The 20,307-nt window shown below is 37.5% G+C and overlaps 2 protein-coding genes across 4 annotated transcripts; one reads left to right on the top strand and one right to left on the bottom strand.

Moving 5' to 3' along the window:
• Positions 1–400: 400 nt before the first annotated feature.
• On the top strand, positions 401–1,966 carry LOC108466274 (uncharacterized). Its single transcript, XM_017766611.1, has one exon. The coding sequence runs from the start codon at positions 401–403 to the stop codon at positions 1,964–1,966; it is 1,566 nt and encodes a 521-aa protein (XP_017622100.1).
• A 6,396-nt stretch (positions 1,967–8,362) lies between these two features.
• On the bottom strand, positions 8,363–19,046 carry LOC108467026 (alpha-L-arabinofuranosidase 1). Of its 3 annotated transcripts, none has more exons than XM_017767481.2 (18): positions 18,420–19,046; positions 17,569–17,787; positions 17,203–17,257; positions 16,129–16,340; positions 15,761–15,882; positions 15,494–15,647; positions 14,710–14,779; positions 12,359–12,504; positions 12,203–12,248; positions 12,023–12,075; positions 11,400–11,544; positions 10,862–10,980; positions 10,652–10,723; positions 10,473–10,576; positions 10,005–10,061; positions 9,719–9,917; positions 8,943–9,089; positions 8,363–8,743 (listed from the first exon to the last, which is right to left on the bottom strand). In XM_017767481.2, the coding sequence occupies exons 2-18, from the start codon at positions 17,743–17,745 to the stop codon at positions 8,594–8,596; spliced, it is 2,028 nt and encodes a 675-aa protein (XP_017622970.1). In that variant the 5' UTR covers positions 17,746–17,787; positions 18,420–19,046; the 3' UTR covers positions 8,363–8,593. The 3 variants fall into 3 exon arrangements, with proteins under 3 accessions (XP_017622970.1, XP_017622968.1, XP_017622969.1); XM_017767479.2 differs by having other exon boundaries at positions 17,569–17,748; positions 18,420–19,043; XM_017767480.2 differs by having other exon boundaries at positions 17,569–17,748; positions 18,227–18,422.
• Positions 19,047–20,307: the final 1,261 nt, after the last annotated feature.

Below are 20,307 nucleotides of genomic sequence, written 5' to 3'. Positions count from 1 at the left end.
GGGAAGATTGAAGTAGGGGAAAATGCCAAGAGAACGGCTCCAAGAAGGAAAGAAAACGAGGTGAACAATATGAGCGCATATCATAAGGGTTATTCCAAGCCGGTCACAGTAAACCAGCTGAGGGCAGTGACTACTAGCCATCAGGGCTCCGCGAGTCAAGATTCCAACCCAAGGCCTAACACGGAAAGAGTCTAGTTCACGCTAATCCCAATGACGTATAGGGAGCTTTACCAGAACCTGTTCGATGCGCATGTAGTGTCTCCCTTTTACCTAAAACCCATGCAACCTCCATTCCCAAAGTGGTATGATGCAAATGCATAATGCGAATACCATGCGAGAATTATGGGCACACAATTGAGAAGCGCACGGCCTTCAAAAATTAGTCGAAAGGTTCATAAAGATGGGCATTGTGAAGTTCGATGATCCCATAAAACCTAATGTGGCGGGAAACCCGTTACCCAGTCATTCAGACAATGGGGTAAACGCGATAAACGAAAGTGGAGGAAGGAGAACTAAAATGGACGTATCGGAGGTAAAGACCCCGATGAGATGGGTTTGGAAGAAAATGGTGGAAGAAGGTTTACTTATACAAGGTTTAGAGGAGAAGCCTGAAGGAGGGAAGTACTATTGTGAATTCTACGATGAGGAAGGGCATGAGATCCAAAAGTGCAATGAATTCAGGGCTCTGGTACAGAGATTGATAGAAAATAAAGAGATCGAATTCTTTGAGTACACCGAGGGCCCGAAGGGAGAAGATGTGTGCACGTCAGAGCAATGGCCGACCAACATTGTCCGAGGGGTCAATCATCCGGTCGTAATTATATCCCGACCAAGAGTCAATGAAGTCGGAGTACCAATTGCGCCAAAGGTCATAATTCAAAAACCCATTACTTTCCCTTATAAGGATAGCAAAAGGGTTCCTTGGAATTACAACTGCAACGTAACGATTCCGGGAAGGGAGAATCCAGTTGGCACTTCGGAGAAAGGTCAAGACAAGGGTTTCTATACATGCAGCGGAAGGCGTTATACTTCGAACACAAAGGCAGAATCAGCTAAAGGAAAATCTATGGTCATTGAACAAGAAAAGGAAAAGACGACCAGACCTGAATCACCCGTCAATGAGCCTGTAACTGAAAAAGAGGCTAAAGAATTCTTAAAATTCTTAAAACACAGCGAGTACAGCGTTGTGGACCAATTGCACAAACAACCAGCTCGCATATCCGTACTAGCCTTGCTCTCGAGTTCAGAAACTCACCGAAGTGCATTGATGAAGGTTTTAAATGAAACATATGTTGCGGATGACATCTCTGTCAAAAAACTCGATCGTCTGGTTAATAACATCAGCGCGGATAATTTTGTTTTCTTTAATAATGATAAAATACCACCGGGAGGCATGAGATCTACAAAGGCCCTACACATTACCACTCGCTGCAAAGGATACACATTGCCAGGGGTATTGATTGATAATGGATCAGCATTGAATGTCATGCCCTTGTCCACGTTAAATAGGTTGCCAGTGGATAACTCTCACATGAAGACATGTCAAAACGTCGTGAGAGCATTCGACGGTACGGAAAGAAAAGTGATGGGAAGGATCGAGATACCTCTCTTGATTGGCCCAAATACATACAATGTGGACTTCTTGGTAATAGACATCAAGCCATCATACAATTACCTGTTGGGGAGACCGTGGATTCACTCGGCGGGGGCAGTGCCGTCATCCCTACACCAAAAGTTAAAGTTGGTAACTGAGGGCAGGTTGGTAACGATAAACGCGGAGGAAGATATTATTGCATCCGTCACCAATGACGCACCGTACATAGGTGCGGATGATGGGGCGATAGAATGTTCCTTTCGATCGCTAGAATTCGTCAATGCTACATTCATTGTCGAAGGAAACAAGATCCCGATGCCCAAAATATCCAAAGCTACGAGGATGGGCCTGCGATTGACAGTCGGCAAATGAGCCCTGCCGGGAAGAGGACTTGGAAGGTGCCTCTAAGGAAAGAGCGAGATACCAATGCTAAAAGAAAAATGAGATCGCTTTGGCTTAGGATTCAAGCCAGACGCGAAGCAAAAGAAGAAGGAGCTAGAAAAAAGGCAAGAGTTGATAAGAGCACGTCTGCGCGGTGAGGAGGTCAAATGGGAACCAATGACCTTCCCTCATTTATCCCGAACGTTCGTGTCCGGAGGAACTATCCATCCAAAACAAGAGATGATAATGCAGAAAGTGGCAGAAGAGATGTTGGGAAGTTGGAACATTAACGCCATATCTGAAGAAAAAGCTGAATAATGGGATTTATCTGGAATTTGCCCTTACATTCCTGGAAGTGTTTTGAACAATTGGACCGTGGAGGAGATCCCTGTAACTTTTAAAATTAATTCAGAGTAATGTTCAAAACAAACTTATTGCTCTATGCCCAGGGGCAATAAGAACCCTTTTATGAAATAAGCATATGTCCAAATATCGTCATTTCAATAAAAATGTATTCTTGCGTATCATATTGAGCAAATATTCTTTTATTTTTTCTACTTCATTCATAATCATGCCACAAATCAAATATTCTTAGTTTCTTTTGTTCTTTGGATTTCTTTCTTCATCCATAACAGGTCTTTAGATATCAATGATGTGAGTAACGTTGCCAATGACCCAGAGATTCCTTTCGAGCAAGATTTGTGTATGGAGGACACTGAGAATTTTGAGGATGACTGAAATTGCAGCCTATCTCCTGATTTGTTAAGGATAGTAGATCAAGAGGAGAAACAAATCCTACCTCATAAGGAGTCAGTGGAAATTGTTAGCTTAGGAGAAGGAAAAGAGGTGAAAATTGAGCTAGTATCGCTGCAGAAACAAAGCAAAACCTCATCGAGTTACTCTGGGAATTCAAGGATGTCTTCGCATGGTCATATCAAGACATGCCCGGATTGAATACTGATATCGTGGTACATCGACTCCCCATAAAGGAAGAATGCAGGCCAGTACAATAGAAACTCCGAAGGATGAGACCTGATGTTTTGTTAAAGATAAAGGAAGATGTCAAAAAGCAATTCGACGCCGGTTTCTTACAAGTGGTCAAGTACTTAGAATGGGTAGCCAACATAGTCCCAGTTCCTAAGAAAGATGGGAAGGTACGGATGTGCGTGGACTATCGGGACCTGAATAAAGCCAGCCCCAAAGATAATTTTCCATTACCTCACATTGATACACTAGTGGACAACACGGCAGGTTACTCACTTTTCTCCTTCATGGACGGCTTCTCGGGATATAACCAGATAAAAATGCATCCTGAAGACATGGAAAAGACAACATTTGTAGCCATGTGGGGAACGTTTTGTTATAAAGTGATGCCATTCGGATTAAAGAACGCAGGAGCAACATATCAGAGAGCCATGGTAACTTTGTTCCATGACATGATGCACAAGGAGATCGAAGTTTACGTTGACGACATGATTGCAAAATCCAAAACCGAGAAGGAGCATGTGCAAGTCCTGAGGAAACTATTCTTGAGATTAAGAAAGTTTCAACTAAAGCTTAATCTCGCAAAGTGCACCTTCGGGGCTAGGTCAGGAAAATTGTTGGGGTTTGTAGTCAGTGAGAGGGGAATCGAGATTGACCCAGAAAGTCAAGGCTATACAAGAATTACCCCTGCCACGCACTCGAAAAGAAGTTCGAGGTTTCCTAGGAAGATTAAATTACATCGCCCGTTTCATCTCACAACTAACGGAGAAATGTGACCCTATATTTCGTCTCCTTAGGAAGCATAATCCAGGTGTTTGGGATGAGGAGTGCGAGAAAACTTTCGATAAAATCAAACATTATTTGTCCAGTGCCCCAGTACTGATGCCACCTTGCCCGGATAAACCACTGATACTGTACTTGACAGTGTTTGAAAACTTCATGAGATGCGTGTTGGGCCAACATGATGAGTCAGGAAGAAAAGAGAAAGCGATATACTATCTCAGCAAGAAATTCACTGAATGTGAGACAAGATATTCGTCGATCGAGAAGTTGTGTTGTGCTTTACTTTGGACAACCCGAAGACTGAGACAATACATGTTATACCATACAACTTGGCTTATCTCGAAACTAGATCCTTTGAAGTATGTGATGGAGTCAAATGCTTTGAACGGAAGAATGGCTCGTTGGAAAATTTTACTTTCTGAATTTGACATAGTCTACGTAAACCAAAAGGTTGTAAAGGAGAGTGCAATAGCAGATTTTCTGGCCAGTAGAGCTTTAGAAGATTATGAACCATTGAGCTTTGACTTCCCGAATGAAGACCTAATGTACGTTGCGACCATGGAAGAAGGCTCTCAAGGAGGTCACCTGTGGAAACTGAATTTTGATAGAGCTTCAAATGCTGTGGGTAACAGAATTGGGGCAGTCTTGGTATCCCCAAACGGAGATCATTATCCTTTCACCAGCAAACTGGATTTTGATTGCACAAACAATATGGCTGAATATGAAGCATGTATCATGGGAATTCGTGCAGCAATAGAACGTAAGATTAAAGTGCTAGAGGTATATGGGGATTCTGCATTAGTGATCTATCAGCTTAAAGGGGAATGGAGACAAGAGACCCTAAGCTGATCAATTATCGAAGGTTGGTTCTTGAGTTAATCGAGGAGTTTGATGATATCACTTTCTGCTACCTTCCACGAGATGAAAACCAGATGGCTGATGCTTTGGCAACCTTAGCTTCTATGATCAAAGTGAATAAACGAGAGGATATGAAGCCTATCCAAATGAGTATTTATGAAGCTCCGGCTCATTGCTGCAACATTGAAGAAGAAGAAGAAGAGAAAGATGATCATCCTTGGTACTAGGATATTTTACGATATGTGAAGAGTCGTGAATACCCAGACCAAGCGACTGAGAATGATAAAAGGACACTGAGAAGGCTGGCTAGTGACTATGTCTTGGACGGAGAGATCCTATACAAGAGAAGGAAGGATCAGGTACTCTTAAGATGTGTAGACGTTGTCGAGGCTAAGCAAATCCTGGAAGAGGTTCATGAGGGTGTCTGCGGAACACACGCTAATGGTTTCACCATGGCCAGACAGATTATGAGATTCGGATATTATTGGTCCACCATGGAAGGAGATTGCATCAACTATGCCAAGAAATGCCATAAATGCCAAATTTATAGAGATAAAATACATATACCCCCTTCACCCCTTCATGTCATGACTTCTCCATGGCCTTTCTCCATGTGGGGCATGGATGTCATTGGGCCGATCTCACCAAAGGCATCTAATGGACACCAATTCATCTTTGTGGTCATAGATTACTTCACCAAGTGGGTAGAGGCTACTTCTTACGCCAACGGCACAAAGTCGGCAGTTAGTAAGTTCTTAAAGAAAGAGATTATATGTCGATATGGGATGCCTGAAAGAATCATATCCGATAATGTATTGAACTTGAACAACAGCACGATAGCGGAAGTTTGTAGCCATTTCAAGATCAGACATCATAACTCGTCACCGTATCGCCCAAAGATGAATGGTGCAGTCGAAGCAGCCAATAAGAACATCAAGAAGATCATAGGAAAAATGACTGAGACCTATAAAGATTGGCACGAGAAATTACCATTTGCCTTATACGCCTACCGGACGTCAGTCAGAACCTCTACCGGGGCAACACCTTTTTCTTTAGTTTATGGAATGGAAGCGGTTCTGCCTATTGAGATCGAGATTCCCTCTCTACGCGTACTTTCAGAACTAAAATTAGATGAAGCAGAATGGATCCAGTCACGATACGACCAGTTGAACTTGATTGAAGAAAAGAGGCTAAAGGCTATCCGTCATGGTCAAATGTGTCAAAAGAGAATGATGCGGTGTGTCATGCAAATCCTCCTATTTTACACTCCTATTTATTTGGCCACTTCAATTTAGGCTATAGCATTTTCAAACATTTTCACATAGGTCCTATTTCATAATTTCACCCCCTTTTTCTTATGGAACAAAAAAATTAACTAAAATTGCCGGGTTCTATCTTAAGCTTGGGCCTTCTAGAGGCTCACTAACATAATTAAACCTATGCCAACATTCACAGGATTCCCGAAAATTGGGGCGTTACAGGTAGAAACATCACTGATAACATCATCATTGCGCAAGAGGTTGTTCATTCTATGAAGATTCAATAAAAGAATAAAAAATGGCTGGCCATTAAAATAGATTTGGAAAAGGCATATGATTGGGTTCAGTGAGAGTGTATCGAGGTTTCTTTGAAGACTACAGGTATCCATGATCTCCTTATTAATGCAATTATGTTTGCTATTACGAACTCTACTTTGCAGATTCTATGGAATGACGTTCCTATACAAACATTTAAACCGACTAGAGGTGTTCATCAAGACAGTCTTTTATCTCTATGCTTATTTGTCTTGTGTATGGAGTGGCTTGGTCACAACATTCATGCTCACATTGATTGCAATCTTTGGGATCCGATTAATTGACCCATTCGAGTCCACCTCTTTTTCATTTATTTTTTTCAGATGATCTCATGCTTTTTGGTCACACCAATGTTCAACAAGCCCAGATTCTGAAAGGTATAGTAGACAGGTTTTGTGAGTTTTCCGGACATCAGATAAATTTGCAAAAGACTAACATCTTTTTCTCAAAAGGGGTTGATGAGAATATAGCGTGGAGGATTAGTAATTTATTGGACTTTCATAGAGTGAATAATCTGGGATCTTACTTGGGCATGCCACTTTTTCATGAGCGAGTTACCAGTAGCACCTTAAGGTTTGTGGTAGACAAAATTTGAAATAAGTTGAATAGTTAGGTTGCGCGAAAGTTTTTACTAGTGGGAAGAGTCACACTTGCTCAGTTTGTTCTTTTAACAATCCCAAGTTTTTTTATGTAGCCTATGATGATTCCTAAGGGTATTTGTGATGAAATCGAATGTTTGATAAGGCAATTTATCTGGGGATCTTCTACTAGTGGTAAAAAATGGCGTTAGTTTGTTGGGAGTCTATTTGTCAACTACAACCCAATGGTGGTTTGGGATTAAGGCATATATGAGATCATAACATGGCCTTCATGATGAAAATTGGGTTTAAGATTGTTTTAGACCCAAAAGCCCTTTGGGTTTGTGTTCTTAAAACAAACTATAGGATCCAAAAAGGTTTACCGGAAGCCTTGATTCAAACTAGTAGTTCTTTTCTTTGGAAAACTCTATCAAATTTATGGCCATTCATTTCAGAAAATTTAATTTGGTCGATGGGAGATGGTGGAAGTATTAATTGTTGGGAAGATCCTTAGATTCCTACTATTGGCCCTCTTTGTAATCGTATGCCTTCTTGTTCTAACTTGATGATGGATTGCCCACTTAAAGAGATGGTTATTAAGGAATGTTATTGGAATTTTGATCTTTTCTGACTCTAGCTCCTAGACGAGATCATTCGGAGGATTGTGGGAATCCCCTCGCCGTATCCAGTGGTCGGTTCAAACAGAGTCCTACGGAGTGGCTCAACAACAGGTTCCTTTATACTCAAAAGTGCCTATGGAAGAATTCGAGGTAACTCATAGAACCCAAAAGAGATAGTTTGGCAGCTTCCGTGGAAATTTCTGAGGACTCGAAAGGTTAAATTCTTCTTTTGGCTTGCCCTTCAACAACGTTTGCTTACTAACTTGGGAAGAATGAGGAGACGTATTAGTCTGGATAGTTTGTGGATTCTGTCATTATGAGTTAGAGATGTGATTCACGTTTTAAGAGATTGCCTTGCAACTAGAGGCATTTGGAAGCTCGTTGTCCCTACTGATAAGTTGTCCCTATTCTTCTCAGGAGATCTTCTAAAGTGGCTAGTGACAAACCTACAAAACCATCATCAGATTCACCTGGGACATGTTGATTGACAATGTTTTTTTGGTCTCACTGTGTGGCGTATATGGAAAAATTGTAATCTCATTTTATTTCAAGGTATTCCATGATTACATCAAGTAGACAGCCCCATAATTTGCAGGGTGTAAGTGGGGTGTTACTTGATGCAAATGTAGCAACAAGTTCAGTTGGTCAAGGTAGTTATTCAGCTGGCCAAGGAGGCCCACCTGCCAACTGTTGAGTCACCTTCAACAATACAAGGGCATACTAGAATTCACCATTAGTAAACATTGCTGCAGTGGAGCTGACGCATCTTGGTGCCCAGATTCCGGTGCTACACATCACTTGACCAACAATGCCTCGGCTGTTTCAGTTTTTCCTCTTCATACACGGTATCAGGTAAAATTCTTGATGGTAATGCTTGTGGTTCATCCATTTCTCATGTTTTGTCTGTCTACGTTGCTTACTCGCTCTTAAGGTTTTGATGCTTAGCAATATAGTAATTGGAAACATGAGATTATGAAGGTGATCAAAATGTTAAAACCCAAACACATAATTTTATTCAGGGATGTGAGATTACGGAATGTAATGTGATATTTGATGAACCCTAAAATGAAAACCTAATGGCAGAGGAGACTTTATATACATAGCTGATTGAATGCAAAGACTTGATATCCACCAGACCGCTGGTGAACTATCATTATTTTAATAAATATAGACCCACGCATCTTTTACATTTTGCATATTACTGCTTCCCATTAATTTATTTCAGATGGAAGATACGAGAGAAGAATCATCTTCTGTAATTCTAAGACTCGCAGACTCTTTTAACAAATCAAATGAAGTGAAAGAATGTGGTAGCAGTAGCACACTCATCTCCTTGTGCGCATCTTCCAGCAGTGTTTGAATAGGTGCGACCTGCATGTATCAACCATGAAAATTTAGTCGTAATATTTTTATGGTCTAAATTTTAAGTATCAACAAAGGTGAGAATGAGGACCAGAACATATGCAAACCAAGCAGTCAGGTTGCATTAACATGAACATATGCAAAGACTTTAAGGACTTTTTTGCAAAAACAGAAGACTGAAAAGTAGAGAATAAAATGGCTGTTTAACCTTCTTTGGCTCCTTGAAGGAATTCTCATCCATCAGATTAGCAGATGTGAGAGTGGTCTTTGTTGATCCAGACAGCTTTACAGAATTTGGATCCAATCCATCAACAGAAATTTGGAGGTTGACTGAATTGCTCCCAAAGTTTACAACCTGGATTCATTATAATATATTTGAATGTAAGAGGAATATATGCCAAAAAATAAAAGGCAATCAATATCTTTTCAATTAATAAGATGATGCTAGAATTAAGCAAGTGGCAGAGACTTTTTAGATTTAAGGATTTTAATTTATGTTAGGTTTGATCCAAGAATGCCTAACTTGCATTCTTTTTTAACTTGAGAAGTAGCTTGTTGTGTTCTCTAAGGTTATTTTGATCTAGCCAAGTTCAAAATTTAAGCTACCAACTTTACTTCAATCTTTTGATAATGAGAAATCATCTGTTAAATCATTATTATCGATTCCATCTGAGAGCCAAATAGCCATAAGAAACATAAGGTCAATATATATGCAAAAACAAGTATGTGAAAATACATGCAAACAATGCAGTCATTTAATGCATGCCTATCAGGGAAATCAAGCAATAATCCTTTTTTAAATATGTTTTAAATGTATCTATATCGATACCTATTATGTGGGTTGATTGATAAGCATCACAGGCCCTAGATAACAAATGAGATCTTGAAGCACATGGACTTCTTGTTAGGCAAAAGGAAAAATGAACAAAAAGTAGCCATGGGAAAACAGTTGGAGAGAAAAGTCATGATCTCCATGTTACAGACCTTTATCCTTATGTAGGTTTGACCATCCTCTGAATTTTTCCAAGTAATTGCAGATACAACAAGGGAATTAGAGGAATCTTTTTGCAGTGTTGCATTAAGAAGAATTGCTCCACTTGATTCTGTGAAGAAACGTTGCACCCAGTAGCTAGGAGTTCCATACGCCTGAAAGGAGTTGAAGACGATTGCATCTGGGTTCCACCTTAATAACAAATTTTTATCAGAATCACATCTACAACATATTTAAGAGAGAGATTACATTTAAAAAAAAAAACAGTGAGAAAAATACCGTCTGTCATTGGAATTCACAAAAAGTGGTGCATAGCTAGCCATATGCACAACATCGCTGCAGTATAACAAACATAGATTCAGTAGCTTACACTGAGGAAGATTATATAATGATATTTAAGCATAGTTTAGGTATATAAACAATTGTGAGTCAGAATCACTTCTAATAGTTATACAAAAACCATCAAAATCACTGCACAGCAATTTTTTGCCAATTTCCCATTTCAATTAGCATATTTAAAGAGTCCTCGGTGAAGAGTCAAATGTTTTAAAACTTCAAAGTTAATGAAAAGGATCCAAGATTAGTAAAACAAACACTTAAAAACAATTAATAATGAGCCAGCCAATAGGGCTTTTCATGAAGATACTAGGGTAAGCCTATTCTGAAGAATTAAATGAAAGAGACCAAATAGAATATGTTGAAGAGGAAGATTAACAAAAAAGTAAAAAAAAAATTAAAAAACAAAACCTGTTCTTTTCCAGACCAATAAGGAATGCAGCCTCAGCAAGTGCTGCTAAAAGACTTCCAGTGCCAGCATCTTTCCCAGTCACAGCATATTCACTAACAAAGGCCTGGAATGTGTTGAAAAAAAAAAAGAATAAGAAAACAAACAAATCCAAATATCACTCATAACCACCTTCACATACCTTTGGACCCTGTCGTGTTGTACGATCAAATTGATGGGACATGGAAAACAAGTTGTTCGCAGATGTATAAACCTATTAAGAGATCAAGGAAAAAAATTCATCCTGCCATCCATATTCTTGACAGAAAATGAAAATGAGAAAACAAAAGAAACAAGGAGATAAACTAAAAAGCCATTCTAGTGTCATTATGCTAGCTGTCAAGAACTTTACATGAAAATCATAAAGATCAGTTGGGTGGTCAAGCGGGCGAGAAGATCCATCACAGTTTGTAATGATTTTGATATCTGGGTAGGCCCGCTTTATAGCATCATAGAACTTGAGGTAATTTCCTGTTCAATCCAAAATAGGAAAAGAAAATTAAACAAAAAAAAGTGTCTCCATACTCTGATATTTCTAAATGAAATAACAATTCACTAATAATGAACTCCGGTAACTAGTCCAATAAAAACAGTGGTAGAGTGATATGACCAGCAATCCTTGAGCGAAGGATAAAACTTTTCCACGTCTCCCAGAAAAGCTCTATTTCCAAAATTTTGCAACAAAAAAACTCAAGGGCTGGACTCTACATCCACCTTCTTATGGACAATACAAAGAGAATTTGCCTTCAATAACTAAATAACTTTTGACAAAAAGGATATTAATGAAATGCATTAAAATGTTACAGAAGCTATAAAAGATTCCCATTTATAACTGCCATGTCACTACCAAATTCACATGAATATGCATGTGCAATCATGATTTTGCTGACCTCGATAATTCTTCTTCCCACAATCCTCATTCCCAATAGCAACATATTTCAAATCGAAAGGGTCAGGGTGTCCCATTGCAGCTCGAACAGCACCCCATGTAGAACTAGCATCACCTCTAGCAAACTCAATGCCATCAAGGGCCTCCTGCAATCAGCACATTATAAAGAATATCATAAAAAACAAAACATAAAGAATGACTCAAAATTTATTTTTTTCTTATAATCTAATTAAAGCTCTCATTGGAAAGTTCTCAAAATACATAATTAATTTTTTTTTTAAATGTATATGAAGCATATAATATTTAGTTTCTGGGAAAAGAAGAGAAAAAAAGAAGAAATTTTTTGAGCTATTTGAAAACTCTAAAATCCCAACCCAGCTACCTCTTCCCACCAATTAGATTTAGATACCTTAAATTTCCAGCAAATCAAGTACAGATCCTCACCCTTTTCCAGTTAAGCTTAAGCTAAGGTATCTCTAGATATCAAGTTTTGGAAACAAAATAGATTCAGGTTATCTTAAACAAACACTAAACCCATGTGGGATTAAACCAACTTCAGTCATATTATCAGACAACACTTATTAACCAATATCATTGGCAAAAGGAAGAATTGCATAGACATACTTGCACAAAAGGCAGAACACTGGATGTATCAACTTGATCATTATGACTAATTCCTGTAAATTTTGATAAAGCCCAAGGAAAAAGGTAAAGTGAACGGAGGCATTAGCCACTAGTATATTAGTTATAACTTTAAAAAAAAAAAAATTAAATCATGAACAGAATGGTGTACATGCACAGTACCATTGTTGAACACCCATATTGGCAATGCACCAAGATCCTCTGCTAACTGCAAGAAGATAGTACTAATTTAGAATGCCAAGAGTTAAACAGCATAAATAGAAGTACTCCATATTCAGGAGAAATCTATAAAACCCTACAAATAAATAAGATACCCACTTGAAGAAACTCAAAGTAACCAAGTCCATCATCAGTCCAGTACATCCAAACGTCACCAAAGTGCCCTGGTCTTTCTTCCCAAGGTCCAACACTTGCTTTCCAGCGAAAAGCATTTCTTAACCATTCACCTTCCACAAAACAGCCACCTGATAAAGTACAATTAAGAAAATACATCATTTTTATGTTTATAACTCATGATATATATGTATATATGTGTGTATATATGACGCTAGTGCTTAAAAACATAACCAGGACAGCAAGTGTCAGATAAAACTTACAAGACAAACGATCAGCAGAGTATAATTCAATGATCTACTAACATACAAAAACAAATTTTGTAAGGTAACCTGGTACAAGAGATACTGCATATAAAATGTTATTGAGAGAGTTCCATACTGAAATAGATCAGAGGTTGAATCTCAGCAAAGGTTTCTGAGATTTTAAACAGGCATTCTGAGATTCTAAACAGCCATCTAATAAAATTTTACATCAAGACCAAGTGAAAATTTTAAGCAAACAGTGCAGAAAAAGAAAAAAAATAGCAAGTACAGATAAAAGTAACAAGACAGATAATGCATTAGGGAATTAAGCTAGTGGTTAAACTCAATCATTCTAAAATTTCCATGATTCTAAGCATCCACAAATATGGTTCATTATATACTGTTACATCCGTGAGTTTGGGATTGAGTTCCAAGCAATGGACAGAAAATCACTCAAGTTAGAGAGCCTGAAACCTTTAGGACTCCTTAGAGACAAACCTAGATATCCTTTTAGGGTTTTGATAAAATTCGACTTGCCTTTGTTTTATTCATTGTCCCTTTAAATAGAGATTACAATAATTAAAGGAAGTATATCAAACTAAATGAAGTCCTACCAAACATATTCTATTTTAAGAGTCCTAAAACAACTTCATCTGAGAGTCCTACCTAACAACTACTACGCGTCCACAACAATACTCTCCTCCTGGAAAAAGAGATTGTCATCAAGCTCAGAGTTAGAATAAACTTGGCAAAAGATACCTTCCTCAATAGTAATCGACATTTGCCCGACACTCATACATCCATCGATCATCAATGTAGTCAAAGGACATTTTATTAAATAAATCGAACACTACCACACCATTATTCCTTCTCTTTACCAACAATCAAAACGATAGGTGTCGCAGACCTCACAAACCGATAGGTGTTTGCCCTAGAAAGATACTAGAATGTGCATTTGTTACCTTCATCAAAGCGGAAAAACCAAACAAAATCACCAAATCAATATGAAAAAACTATTACATGTTAACTTGGCTCAAATAAATAGTGCACTCTATGTTACATGTATTATCACTTTACCCTGGTAGAGCTGTCTGACACTTCATGGACAGTAAACTACTCTATGGATATTGCACTTAAACCATCAAGCTCAGTGCATAAATTGCTAAGAACATGGTCTGCCATCTCAAAGACATACCCTTCTCAACCTATCCAAAGTCCTTGTAGCTAGAAGGCATAGAGGGGAAAAATAATGAGATGGATATAGAGCTAGCAAAGCTAAATGAACTCGAAAAGAAACACCCAAACCTTACCTTGAGCCAACTTGCTTTAGAAAAGAAATCAACTTGAACCCACCTAACCCCAACCTTATCCAAACTTACATTAGCTATAATTCCATTTCCCTTTCAAACATTAATTTGGTTACAACTAATAAATTTAACAAACTTTTAGCAAGATTAGTAAACAAAATCATATAAACCAATGCATCAAAGATGAATATTAAAAATCAATAAATAATTAATGGTTTTTAGGAGAAATCTGTTAATATCCAACGTAATATAACTCTAAATTAGTAAATGGCTTTCAAGTTACTGCTTTTTGTTCTTTGATATGATCTAATGATATTTTGAAAGAACTTATCTTCTGATATTAAAAAAGGACAAAAAAGTGTTGAAGGACTGCTACCAATTGAAAACAAAAACACCAGCTTAATTAAGGTTGATAAATTCTAACTCAACTTCAATGACTTGCCTAATCCAACTGAATTTGCCTTTTAAAATTCAATAACTTTGACCAAAAATGGTTTGAAAAATTACTCAAACCCAAAATGGAACTAACCTGAACCCACCCACCCAATTGCCCCCTCTAGGAGGTAGCGGCTATTAAGGAAGGTCTAACCAAAAGAAAATTATCACAATGGAGTAGTCTTAGTATAACAAAATTAGATAACCAAGACACCGAAGTTTAGAAATCATCACCAGATTGAAAAATAAAACCGCACCCCCCCCCCCTAAAAAAAAAAAAAACTCAGCATAGTGACTATATACAAAACAATTTGACCTAAGCTGTCAAGGTACATAACATAGCACACACCTGGAAATCTAATAAAGCGAGGTTTGATATCTGCAAGCATTTCAACAAGCTCATTTCGGAAACCATGCCCCTGTTGCAAAATCATTACAACACAAAAAATTAGATTATATAATATATGTATTGCAGTTTGAAATTGCGAAACAAGCTCATGCAATAGCAAACCAGCAAAAATATAAATTAACGTTTTTGCAAATCACTCGCTGTAATCAAAGAAAATAGAGAAGCTAGTATTCCATCAAGTTAGAATAGTTTCCCAATTCTGTTTCTATTTTTGAAACTAAAAAATTGTTCGGTAATGACTATATTTTTTCTGAAAAAAAATCCAAAAGGTGCTTTTGGTATTGTTAACATGCAGATGAACAGTGCCTACACATGAGAAGTGCTACTTATTTACTCAACTGTATGACAAGTTGAGAAATGGCATCTAAAACTTTGAAGAACTATTCTGATCATATTAGGCTTTGATTGGTATGTACAAGTTGCTTGCTCATCAAAATTATTTTAGACATGGATTTTCATTAAATGTACATGCTTCAATTATATTTATAGAGTTTTGAAGCCATCAACTACATATTTTAATTTAGAAATCCTCATCATCATTTTAGAAGACATATACAAACATATGCCTGACAGGACAGCCAATTTAAACATGCAAAGCAATTGTCATACTCTAAATCTCATAATAATCAGTTTCTGTATAATCAACGAATGCTGGCAGTTTAACTAATCAAAAACATAAATTAGTCACTTTTCAGTATGTCACGATTAAGAAAGAAACACAAACCTTGTAAGTGTCCAAAGGCATAGCTGAAACTTGATCAAACCATACCACACCATTTTTCGATGTTGTTAGTTGCAGCCTTGAATTGCGATTTGTTTCCTTGGCTTCCAACAGAACCTCCATCTTTGTCCAGTTTGAAACATCAGAAGCAGAAGCTCTGCGAGGACAAGAAGATGAACTCCACGGCATCTCAAACGATAATTTTTGTATGAAGGAATCATTAAGTGGACAATATCTTTAAGAGTATGAGAATATTAATTAGGTTCTTACTTTATGTTGGTGGAGGATAGTGTCTGCAAGCCATCTGAGCTCGTAAAAGATACAGAAATGTCAATTTCTCCTGTTGAGCGAACATAAAATACGATCTTGTAGCTCTTCCCTTGCTCAATATTCTGCATGAGAATCAAGGTAGAAACTACATAAATTGTAGAACAGCAGACAATGTAAAAGACTAAAATTTGCAGATAAGCTGCTTGAGATTTTGCAATCTTGTTGTCTAAACAACTAGGGAAAAATAGAGTATGGACTAAGAAAGCATTTGGCAGAGAAAAGTTTCTTCAGCAAGAGGGGGAGAGAGAGAGAGAGGGGAAACACACACACTACATAATGTATTTGATATAATGCCAGTTTATCCTCACCATGCCCCAGAACCCTGGGTTATATATACCAACTCCTCCAGATGGACAGATATGAGTGCCCTCACTATTACAGAGCACTTCCATTTTGAGAGCCACCTTGTTACGTTCAAAACAGGACGACCGGTCTGTTGATACAATTATAGATGATTCGTCCCCAATTATGGACCATGGGTCAATGTTTGAAGGAATATTAGCACCCCCAGCTTCAAATCCTGGAGGAAGAAAAAAACAGGAGAAAGATATCATTATGATAATTCTAAGCATTAGCAACTGCAGATGGTTTACTGATAATTTATATTTTTAGAGTGGGATTATAAGGGCCTATCCCAGAAGTTCTTTTCTGTGACTCGATCATTTGTAGTCAACCAAATTTGTTGAAGCGAGCTCATGGCCACCAAGCAATCAAACTTGAGGGGGGGGGGAAAAAAAACAAGTTGAGCAGAATACCAAAAAAAGAAGAACTTGCGCAAGAACGTGAACAAAAAGACAAACGTGCATATCATATTGAAACTTCAGCCTAATAGGAATTGCACTAGGCATCTAGTTATGAATTGAGTTCTCCCAAATGACTGAACAGATCAGGTACCTTAAAAGCCAATCAAACCAACAAGTTCAGAGAAGTCACATCAATAACAAGAGGGGAGAACTTCATTGCGTAAGAGAGATTAAAAAGAACGCAATAGAAAAATCAAACAGCCTAAATGGGGAAAAGTAAATAATTTCTAGACAAAATCCACCCAAAAGGTAAATATCTCTTCCATGAAAATGGAGTATGACCCATCAGGTGATTAAAATTTTTTATTTGCTCACCATCTCCTACAGACCCTCCAATGTCTAATCCCCTCCCAAAGGGCACACATTTGGACCCTAAATTTATTAGTCAGAACAAGTACTTTAGACAAGACAAAAAACCAAATATATCCTTGAAAATTTTGCAATCTAAAGATTCTGAAGCTCATACTTTTCTTCAATAGTAGGATTTCCACCAATTATGTAATTTAAACACAGAAAGAAAGAATATCCTCTTATATTATTTCTCTCTACTTCTTATGATTATAAGGTTCTCAAACAAACCTCTGTTGCTTACAAGCTCTGCCCACAGCCCACCAGCACCAGCATGGTTGATCTCCTGTAGGGCAAGGAATTCAAAAGGATCATTTGCTCGGGAATAAATGAAAATGTTACAACATCGCTAAATGAGGTAAGTAATCAAGCACTGCAGAAATTCAGAAAGCTGTAAACTGAAAGTAATTCAAATTGTTAGTTTTCTCATTAATGGCATCTTTTTGGTAAGTAAAACTATGTATCATTAGATGACATCTTACTATCTCATGGACTGATATGTTGAAGGCTTTTTCCTTTTAAGAAGAAAACATTCTAGAGCAATCAAGTGATTTATGTAACTGTCTGTGATTTTAGTCAAATATTAATTGAACTAACCTCAAAGAATATTCCAAACAGTGTTTGAGGTATTGGACGGCTTGACCGTTCGGAAGCATCTATAAACAGCTGAGCTGTCAGGTTTTTGTCAACTTCATCAGCCAACAATTGACAGGGAAGGCAGAAACTGATGAAGAGGCATAGTAAAAACACACAAGGAACCTTCCAATAACCCATTGCCTACACCACATCCAGCATGAGGAAACAGCATTCAGAGCACTGATATAAAAATACAATGCGTGACTCGAACACTTGTTTGTATAGAGGATTTTGGTGTAAACAGAAAAAGAACATAAATCGGTATAAAGGGGAATATTAAATCATATGACGATAACTGGAAGTTAAACGAAAACAAGTAAAATAAAAAATATCAGCTCAGCAATCAGCAATCATGAAAAAAGTAGCTAATTCCCATGATTGATTGACAGCTATTCGATTAAAATCCGAGGTAAAGATTTACTAATATTAGACACTATACTTGCTTGCAGGTATCACGATTGACCGTCGAAAAGAGATATGGTCAAAGCAAAACAAAAACTGCACTTGATTCAATTAAACTCTTAGGTCAAAGCAATGAACAGGGCAACAAAAACAAAAAGAAGAGAATAAAAACAGTCTGTTATTATGCCTAATATCGAAAACCCATCATCGGGCAAACCTTAGAAACTGCACAGACAGATTGAGAATGAAAAAGAAAAAGAAGTGAAACCCAGATAAGATGAAAGTATTGGGAGTGATGGGATGAATCAATCAGAATTTTATAGTGAAGAAATCAAAACAAATGATCCAATACGATTTCAGAATAAGTGATAGAGTAGAGAGTAAGAGTGTTGAGGAAGAAAAAGATCTACCTCCAACGGAGCTGACGCGAGGACAGTAAATTGTTAGCGGAAAAGACAGGACAAGTGATTTGCTTCCACGGTTCGGTATGCGGGTTGCCTTGCTTTCACGACAGCAAAACAATGTAATTTACACTTTGTAAGTTCCAGCCTTTGTCATGTCCGCCACTTCTAGCAATCCTACAATAGTAAAAGATGATGACAGACGATTTTTGCGACTTAGAAGCAACTCACTCAATAAAGGAAAAAGTCCACTTCGAGTTTCCGCTCTATCTACCCCTTTGCTTACTTTAACAATTTCCTGTGGTCCCTCTCCCTCTCCCTCTCCCTCTCCCCGAACTTATCCATTTCCAAGACCGGCAATTAATTATTATCATGCTTAACACAATAATTAGGTTCGGTTAACTATATCATATTTAGTATATTCCACTCTCTTTAAAGTGAACTATACCAAAAACAGTACAAGAACAAAAAGAAATCTTAACCCCCTTTCCCAAGTATTTCTCGCTTTATTTGATACATGGATTTTTAATTTGTTATGGCATTGGATTTTTTTTTTTCCATTTTCTTTTGGTGGTGAACAAACCCTATGGCCAACTCTAAGATACTCGATAATGAGATTCCATGGTTGTCATCTTGTTCAATCGTGATTGTGTCGTATTGCTATTGTGCACGCTTGCTATATGAACTTCTGACAGGAGTGACTTTATGTCCCCTTCTATCAGTTTGATACGATGTTGATCCACTTTCGTGAGGCATCCTTGGAAATATTGCCTCTCACCTGCACATTCCTAAGCCTAATCAAAACCAATTCGAGAAAGAGAATTCTACAGTATAATTTTGATGCTCCTTTCACTGTTCTCTAGAATATGAACTGGTTCTCCTTATTTTCTTGTGCAATAGCAACAACACTATGCATCCTTGTATTCAATTGGTGGCAAATTCATGATGAACTTGGATCTCCATAATTTCTTCTTGATGGATAGATCTTCCCTCACTACCTCTAAAGTGAGTTCAAAAAGCATTCCATATCTTTGCCACCACTGTATAAATTTAGGCAAGAGCCTGTAATGGTGGTTGTTTACATCCTCAAAATATTGTCATTCCAATTTTTCTAAATAATTTGATAACACCTTTTACTCAACCCGAGCATTAGGTTCAGTCAACGGATGCTATGATCTTGCTAGTAACTACGGCAATCATACACTTTCTGGCCATTTAAACATGTAATTCAGTATGAAATATATTTATAACATGACACAATCATTTTTGGTCTCACACGAGCTTACGAAAGTTTTTTGTTAATTTTAAAAGTCTCAGATCGACGTCAGGACTTCAAAGCTTCCTTGTCGCGACGATGTCATCTCAGTGAGTTACATTGTGACGACATGCATACCCACATTGCAACATCAATCATTGTCAAATGACATTGCAACGTCAAAGACTTCTCGTTGCGATGGTGCCCTTGTTTTTACCAAAATGCACATTTGGTATCTAATTCAAATAATTCCATACATGTTTTCATCCAATCTTCACAAAAATAAAGTCATTAAATCAAACCAATTGACAAGCAACTCAAGTATAAAACCAAATAATCATTTCAGTGTTCTTTCTACATATCCTGCTTGTTTAGTTGAGTCTACCGTGGGCCAAACAAAAAGTGTTAAGTGAAAATTAATATTGAATCCGGGTAAGTGAAATATGGTAATATTGTTAGTGAAAATGGGCATTTAATGATCATTTAATTAAATATGTTATATTTAAAGTATTGGCATGTTAAATGTAATTAAGGTAATGATAACTTTAATTCTTGATATACTTACTAAACTTTTATTAACTTAACGCGTTATTTTTTAATACATAGGTAATAGAGACTCGAATTGAAGGTTTAGAGTGAAGA

Source organism: Gossypium arboreum, chromosome 2 (assembly GCF_025698485.1).
Source record: "Gossypium arboreum isolate Shixiya-1 chromosome 2, ASM2569848v2, whole genome shotgun sequence".
Taxonomy (NCBI): Eukaryota; Viridiplantae; Streptophyta; class Magnoliopsida; order Malvales; family Malvaceae; genus Gossypium; species Gossypium arboreum.
Note: the sequence above shows the minus strand (reverse complement) of the source record. Positions and strands in the feature narration are given on the sequence as shown.

Bases quoted from the DNA above. Each gene is read 5' to 3' on its own strand.
- LOC108467026 (XM_017767481.2), bottom strand. From the start codon at position 17,745: ATGGGTTATTGGAAGGTTCCTTGTGTGTTTTTACTATGCCTCTTCATC. The intron at 9,090-9,718 runs GTCTGTAACATG...TAATGAATCCAG, and splicing joins AAACCTACATAAGGATAAAG to GTTGTAAACTTTGGGAGCAA. The intron at 8,744-8,942 runs GTTAAACAGCCA...TGATACATGCAG, and splicing joins CCTTCAAGGAGCCAAAGAAG to GTCGCACCTATTCAAACACT.
- LOC108466274 (XM_017766611.1), top strand. From the start codon at position 401: ATGGGCATTGTGAAGTTCGATGATCCCATAAAACCTAATGTGGCGGGA.